The following is an 8,076-nucleotide window of genomic DNA, read 5'->3' as shown; positions in this document are numbered from 1 at the left end:
ATATATGTATATATATGTATATATGTGTATATATATGTGTGTATATATATGTATATATGTGTGTATATATATGTATATATGTGTATATACATGTATATATGTATGTATATGTTTATATGTGTGTATATATATTTATGTGTATATGTGTGTGTATATATGTGTGTATATACATGTATGTGTATATGTATGTATATATGTGTATATATATGTATATATGTGTATATATATGTATATATGTGTATATATATGTATGTGTGTATATATATGTGTGTATCTATATATGTATGTGTATATATGTATGTGTATATGTGTGTGTGTATATATGTATAAATATATGTGTGTATATATATATGTGTATATATATGTGTGTGTGTATATGTATAAATATATGTGTGTATATATATATGTGTATATATATATATGTGTGTGTGTATATATATATATGCGTGTATATATATATGTGTGTATATATATATGTGTGTGTATATATATATATGTGTATATATATATGTGTGTGTATATATGTATATGTGTGTGTATATATATATATTTGTGTGTGTGTGTATATATATATATATTTGTGTGTGTATATATGTGTATATATGTGTGTGTGTATATATATACACGTATGTATGTATATATGTATGTATATATGTATGTATGTGTATGTATATATATGTGTGTATATATGTATGTATGTATATATATGTGTATATATGTATGTATATATGTGTATATATATGTATGTATATATGTGTATATATATGTATGTATATATGTGTATATATATGTATGTGTATATATATGTATGTGTATATGTATATGTATGTATATGTATATGGATATATATGTATGTGTATATATGTATGTGTATATATATACATGTATGGATATATATGTATGTCTATATATATGTATGTATGGATATATATGTATGGATATATATATGTATGTATGTATATACATGTATGGATATATATATATATATATGTATATACATGTATGAATATATATGTATGTATGTATATACATGTATATATATGTATGTATGTATGTATATACATGTATCAATATATATATGTATGTATGTATATACATGTATGAATATATGTATGTATGTGTATATATATGTATATATGTATATGTATATATGTGTGTATGTATATGTGTGTGTGTGTATATATATATGTATATGTGTGTGTGTGTATATATATATGTATATGTGTGTATATATATATGTATATGTGTGTGTATATATATATGTATATGTGTGTGTATATATATATGTATATATGTGTGTATATATATATGTGTGTGTGTGTATATATATATATATATATATATATATATATATATATATATATATATATATATATATATACATATATTTACATGTATGTGTGTGTGTGTGTAGCGTGGAGCCTGTGATTGAGTATCATCAGATATGCCTTTTTTTCTTTGAAGGGGAGATTGAGTGTCTGACGAGAGAGTTGACCGCAGAGAGGAGCCAAACATACGGCGAGCGGATGAGAAGAGACCGGAGCGAGGAGCAGAGAGAGGTGCTGGTGAAGGAGACACAAAGACTGGAGGAGGAAGTGATGTCTCTCAGGGAGGAGTTGGAAGATCTTAGGAGTATGAAGATGGAAGGGGAAGTGGCTTGGCAGAACGAGAGGGAGGCACTGAGCGAGGAGCTCGGGACAAGAGATGGAGAGGTGGAGGTGCTGAGGATGCGCATGGGGAGACTGATGGAGGAGGAGGAGAAGAAAAGACAGCAAGAGGCCGAGAGACTAAGGGTCGAGGTGACTGAGAGGGAGGCACAGATGATTGAGAGCATCCAACAGGCAGAGGTAGAGAGAGGGAGATTACTGGAGGAGATGAAGAGGACAGAAATGGAGTGGAGGATGGAGGAGGAGAAGCTTTGTCACCAGATGGAGAGACTGCAAAGAGAGGGGAAAGAGGATGCACAGCTGAGGCTTGAAGCAGAAGAGGGGAGGAGGAGGTTGGAGGAGGAGAACAGAGAGAAAGACAGACTCCGAGATGTAGAAGAGGAGAGGATGAGGAGGAGGTGGAAGGATATTGAGAATGAGTTGGTGCTGCTGAAGGTGAAACTGTGCGTCACAGAGGAGGAGCTGCAGGAGGCAAAGGAGGAGCTGGAGAGGAAGGAATGCAGCCTTGAGAAGCAGATGAGCGCCGTAAGGGCAAGGGAGGAGGAGGTGGAGGAGCTGAGGAAGCAGCTGAGGCTTGTGGAGGCACTGGCGGAGGAGAGAGTGAGGGAGCACCAGGAGGTGGAGCTCCAACTTAAGCGGAGGGAAGCGAGAGAAAAGCAGTTGGAGGCGGAGCTGATAGACACCCAGATGCTTCTGCAGAGAGAGAAGATGGAGAATGGTGATAAGGAAGAGAGGATTTCCAGCCAGGCCAGGGAGCTGAAGGAGGCCCGGGCCCAGACTGAGGGAGCACAGAGAAGAGTCCGAGAGCGGGAGGAGCAGCAGGACAGGCTGGAGGAGGAGGTGACTGAGTGGAGGCAGAGGGCAAAGTGCACTGCCGAGGAAGCCACCAAAACTTCCCAACTGCTGAAGGAGCGAGAGGAGGAGTTGGAGCAGTTGAGAATGCACCTTGAGGAGGGGGGGAGGGACAGGGAGGCGCTCATGAAAACTGCTGAAAACAGGAGGAAGAGGATGATGGAGGTTGAGGTAGCAAAGAGCAGCCTTGAGGAAAAACTGAGGGAAATGGAGGAGCAGAGGGAAGTAGAGAAGGAGGTGCTGAAGAAGGTGAAGGAAGAAAGGAGCACGATGGAGGAGGTGAGGAGGAGGTTCCAGGATGAACTGAGGGAGATGAGAGAAGAAGGAAGTAGACTAGTGGAGAAGGAGAGATGTCAGCTCCTTCAAGTGGAGGAGAGAAAGGGGGAACTTGAGGAAGAGCTGAGGAGGAGGGAGAAAGAGGTGACATGCCTCAGGGAGGAGGTAAAGGAGGAGAGGAGAGGACGGGAGGAGGTGATGGAGAAGCTGAGTGGAGTTCAGAGTAGAGTCCGAGAGAGAGAGGAGCAGCAAGACAGGCTGAAGGAGGAGGTTAGGAAGACTGAGCAAAACATGAGAAAGAAGATGGCGGAGATTGAGGCAGCGAAGCAGAGCCTTGAGGAGAAACTGAGGGAGGTGGAGGAGAAGTGGGAGAATGAGAAAGAGGAGAGATGTAAGCTCGAGAATGGATGGAGGGAAATGGAAGGGGAGATGAAGGCACAGGAGAAGAGAAGGAAGAAGGAGATGACATCTTTCATAGAGGAAGTGAAAAAGGAGGAGAAGAGGAGGGAGAAGGAGGTGCAGAGGGAAAAAAGGGAGAGAGAGGATGTTGAATCCAAGCTGAGGTGGACAGAGAAGGAAGTGACATCTCTCAGGGAGGAGGTAAAGGAGCAGAAGAGGAGGCGGGGGGAGGTGACGGAGGAGCTGAGAGGAGCACAACAGAGTGTGGAGGCGATGGAGGTGATGCTGAAGTGTCTGCGGGGTCAGGTAGGTCCCTCTCCTCTCTTATTGTCTTGTCCATGGGCAACGCCACCTGGCAGCAGGTGGTGGCAGCGCTCAGGGGCGGGGTGGCTGCAGCGGTGGCGGGGTTGGCAGGGCTCGAAGGCAGAAAGGTCGGCTCGTAACCGAAGGGTCTGATTGCCCCTGATGAGCTGGTTTGCAGCCAGCATGGCAGCTGCAACATCAGCTTGAGTTTACCGCATGCAGCAGTGCATGCAGCAGTGCATGCAGCAGTGCATGCAGCAGTGCATGCAGCAGTGCATGCAGCAGTGCATGCAGCAGTGCATGCAGCAGTGCATGCAGCAGTGCATGCAGCAGTGCATGCAGCAGTGCATGCAGCAGTGCATGCACTTCTGCGGTGTGATGCAGCAGAGAGGTAATGTTGCGGCACAGCAGTACTGTTAGGGTTGAGTCCTGGCTGGTGTCAGGAACGAGGGATCAGTCAGCAGGTTGGTGACAGCGTCAGGGGGGCGAGTCCTGCTGCGTAGTCCTGAGTCACGTGATTGTTACTCGGCCTGCGTCGGCCGCGTGGAGGCAGACGCTGCTCGCCAAAATATTTTACACAAATTACTTCCGCGAATACCCAGCTCTGTGTTTGTTCATCGCTTTGGGTGCAGGTCCAGGAGCGAGCCGAGCAGGAGGTGAAGCCACACATGGAGGGTTTGAGAACAGCGCTGGAGGAGATGAGCACACTCCAACTCCTCCTGCAGGTAACAGCACCTCTGCTACACCTGCACCTTCAACCGACAGCCACCCGGTGCAGCTGTGATGTCTGTCTGTCTGCCGCTAGGAGAGCCATGCCGAGGGTGAGCGTCTGAGGAGCGCTCTGCAGGAAAGGATGGAGGTGGAGAAGATCAAGGAGGAGACACTGAGGACTGCTAGTGAAGAAAGAGAGAGGGAAAAAAGGGAGGTGGAGGAGCTTAAGGCCGGAGCCAAGGCCCTGGAGGAGAGCAGGAGGGAGATGTGGGAGGAGCTGATGGAGGCACGACAAGCCAAGGAGGAGTCAGAGCAGGAGAGGAGGAAGGCAGAGGAGCGATGTAGGAGCCTAGTGGAGGAGGAGGAGGAGAAGATGAGGAAGGTGGAGGGGGACTTTAGTTCCAGGTTGGAGGAGGTGATGAGAGAGGCGGAGGAAAGGCAAGTCAAAGGTCAGGCGGCCATGTTGGAGGAGCAGAAAATGGCTCAGAACCTAAGAGAGCAGATGGAAGAGCTGAGGAGGCTGCTGTGGCTGAGAGATGCTGAGGTGAATAACCAGTGGGGGCGTGTGAGTGTGTGGGCGTGAGTGTGTGGGCGTGAGTGTGAGGGCGTGAGTGTGAGGGCGTGAGTGTGTGGGCGTGAGTGTGTGGGCGTGAGTGTGTGGGCGGCGTGAGTGTGTGGACGTGAGTGTGTGTGGGCGTGTGTGTGGGCGTGAGTGTGTGTGTGGTGACATGTGTGGGCGTGATTGTGTGTGTGTGGGCGTGATTGTGTGTGTGTGTGTGTGTGGTGACGTGTGTGTGGGCGTGAGTGTGTTTGTGTGGTGACGTGAGTGTGTGTGTGGTGACGTGTGTGCTTGTGGTGACGTGTGTGTGTGTGCTTGTGGTGACGTGTGTGTGGTGACGTGTGTGTGCTTGTGGTGACGTATGTGTGTGTGTGGTGACGTGTGTGTGTGTGTGCTTGTGGTGACGTGTGTGTGTGGGCGTGAGTGTGTGTGTGGTGACGAGTGTGTGTGTGGGCGTGAGTCTGTGTGTGTGGGCGTGAGTGTGTGTGTGGGCGTGAGTTTGTGTTTGTGGTGACGTGTGTGTGCGTAAGTGTGTGTGTGGTGACGTGTGTGTGTGTGTGTGTGTGTGTGGTGAAGTGTGTGCGTGTGGTGACGTGTGTGTGGTGACGTGTGTGTGCTTGTGGTGAGGTGTGTGTGTGGTGACGTGTGTGTGTGTGGTGACGTGTGTGTGTGTGCTTGTGGTGACGTGTGTGTGTGGGCGTGAGTGTGTGTGTGGGCGTGAGTGTGTGTGGTGACGAGTATGTGTGTGGGCGTGAGTGTGTGTGTGTGTGTGGGCGTGAGTGTGTGTATGTGGGCGTGAGTGAGTGTGTGTATGTGGGCGTGAGTGTGTGTGTGGTGACGAGTATGTGTTGGCGTGAGTGTGTGTGGTGACGAGTGTGTGTTGGCGTGAGTGTGTGTGTGTGGGCGTGAGTGTGTGTGTGGTGACGTGAGTGTGTGTGTGGTGACGAGTATGTGTTGGCGTGAGTGTGTGTGGTGACGAGTATGTGTTGGCGTGAGTGTGTGTGGTGACGAGTATGTGTTGGCGTGAGTGTGTGTGGTGACGAGTATGTGTTGGCGTGAGTGTGTGTGGTGACGAGTATGTGTTGGCGTGAGTGTGTGTGGTGACGAGTATGTGTTGGCGTGAGTGTGTGTGTGGTGACGAGTATGTGTTGGCGTGAGTGTGTGTGGTGACGAGTATGTGTTGGCGTGAGTGTGTGTGGTGACGAGTATGTGTTGGCGTGAGTGTGTGTGTGGTGACGTGTGTGTGGGCGCTGCTTACCAATGTGTGTTGTTGTGCAGGTGTTGGATGTGACTCAGAAGGTGGAGCAGCTGCAGCAGGACAGAGGTGGTGTTCGATCGGCTCTTGAGCAAACAGAGGCTGCCATGGTGGGCTACAGGGAGCGAGCCCACCAACTGGAGGGAGGCAGAGAGGCGGGGCCTGTTGAGGTCAGGGAGTTTCTGATGCTGCTTGGTGAGCTGACTGCGTGAATCCTGACTGTGTGTGTGTGTGTGTGTGTGTGTGTGTGTGTGTGTGTGTGTGTGTGTGTGTGTGTGTGTGTGTGTGTCAGGCTGACAGACTGGAGAAGCGTCTGGCGGCTCTGCAGCGTCTGGTAGCTGAACTGAAGGTTCAAGTGGAACAACTGAAGAGGAAAAACTCTAAACTGCAGACGGAGACAAAGACACTGAGACGGGTAGGACGAGCAACACGGGACACGTCTATGAAGCCAAGCACACACACAACACAACAGGAACCACCAGGCCCAGGAAAGCCCCCCCCCCCCCCCCCAGATGTTTTAGTTGCAATCCGAGGAAAAACAGGCTTGGTTGAGTTTACCAGGTGACATGAAGGTTTTCGTCACGTTGCTCCAGGTCACAAGCGGCGGTTTTTAAAATGGCTTCTCAAATGAGAATGAAATGAGATGACATTAGAACAGCTGTTGTTTTTAGTCGCCACATCAGTGTCACGTATGACTGATGTCATCAATCACGGGTGAGCACCAGTGGCTCGTATGCTGGAGGGATGGAGGAGAGAGTGTGTGAGTGTGTTATGCTGCTGTGTTTGTTTAGAGGTCTGCAGACACCACAGAAGAAGAGCGACTTCGGCAACAAGTGAGACAGCTGGAGGACCAGGTGAGACACAGTAGGGTTAGAGAATGGGCGGTTCTGCTGCGTCAGGTGGATATTGATGATGTCACATCTTTTGTCCCAGGTGAGGGGGCTCCGGGTGTCGTTGGCTGAGGAGCAGCAGCAGAGGGCAGAGTTCATCCAACAGTCGTACAAAAACAGCCAGTGGCTGACATCAAAGCGCCGTGACCTCACTGATTCACTGGACGCCGTCAAACGCCATCCTGTCTTGTCTGTCCTGGAGTCAGAGACTCAGCGATTGGACTGCAGCTTGCGTGAGGAGGAGCTTAGAATGTCTCTTGGCCAACCCTAACACCCAAAACAAACCAGCGAAAAAGAGTTGCTGACGAGTGTTTACGACCTGTTAACACGAGTTTGGCGGTTACACAGCTGTCTCAAGGTGTCTCAAGGGTGACAAATTAAAACCCTTTGCTCTATCGCGTGGATGTGCAGGTTGTTGTTGTTGTCGACGTGTGGGTGACGGAGCCTGACTGATGAGGTGAGCTCACAGGCTCCACCTCTGGTCCCTGACTGGATCTGAGCGGGTGCAGGAGTTCAGAGGGACCCGTGAAGACGGCCGGTGCTCCTGGGAACCGTGGGTTCAGTGTTCGTTCAGTAAAGAGACTTCATTTCCCATCACCTCCTGGGCCAGTTTCTGCGGGGGAAAGAAACAGCACATCAACGCTAACAGGTTCATCACAGAGGAAGTAGAATAAACTTTCAAAGTAAAAGCATCAAGTTACCTCTTATCTGGGTTACAGGATTGATCTGGGGAACAACAAGCTGCTACTGTCACAATCACCGGTTCTGAAGCCCAGAAACACCTTGGAGAGCTGTGCTTTTGTTTCCATGTGAACCCTGTTAATGGCTGGGTTTGCCTGCATGCCTGACCACTGATCCGCCATTTTGATTGGCAAAAGTCTTTGTTGTTTACAAATTGTAAATTTATTTTCTTAAAATTATATTCATGTACAAACAACCCATGTTAGTTTTTATATTTTACTTACATGAATGTTTAGCCTGATTTAGCACACTCTTCAAACACACTAAATATGCTCAGACTGTGTGTGGCCAGTAAAACTGCTCCTGTAACTTTCTGAGGACTACGTAGAAATACCTACAAAGTAGTTTGTTGTGACTCCCATTCTGAGGACCCCCCCACCCGCGCGCGCGCACACACGACAGCTCCGTTTGTACGCTTTTATT

General features: G+C 48.1%; 1 protein-coding gene across 7 annotated transcripts in view; it reads left to right on the top strand.

Annotated features, from left to right (window-relative positions):
• The window catches only part of LOC147251638 (uncharacterized), a 29,105-nt gene extending 21,136 nt beyond the window's left edge, over window positions 1-7,969 (top strand). For all 7 annotated transcript variants that reach the window (XM_086219474.1, XM_086219473.1, XM_086219468.1 and 4 more), the window contains 7 exons: window positions 1,465-3,500; window positions 4,130-4,222; window positions 4,303-4,752; window positions 6,046-6,192; window positions 6,315-6,437; window positions 6,814-6,876; window positions 6,956-7,969. In XM_086219474.1, the coding sequence (XP_086075600.1) occupies window positions 1,465-3,500; window positions 4,130-4,222; window positions 4,303-4,752; window positions 6,046-6,192; window positions 6,315-6,437; window positions 6,814-6,876; window positions 6,956-7,183 (3,140 nt within the window). In that variant the 3' untranslated portion in view covers window positions 7,184-7,969. The remainder of the gene's footprint in view (window positions 1-1,464; window positions 3,501-4,129; window positions 4,223-4,302; window positions 4,753-6,045; window positions 6,193-6,314; window positions 6,438-6,813; window positions 6,877-6,955) is intronic.
• The last annotated feature ends 107 nt before the right edge of the window (window positions 7,970-8,076 follow it).

This window comes from Aulostomus chinensis, chromosome 12 (assembly GCF_037954235.1).
Source record: "Aulostomus chinensis isolate RoL2024-O1b breed Wild chromosome 12, RoL_Achi_v1.0, whole genome shotgun sequence".
NCBI lineage: Eukaryota > Metazoa > Chordata > Actinopteri > Syngnathiformes > Aulostomidae > Aulostomus > Aulostomus chinensis.
This window is presented reverse-complemented; position numbering and strand designations above follow the sequence as displayed.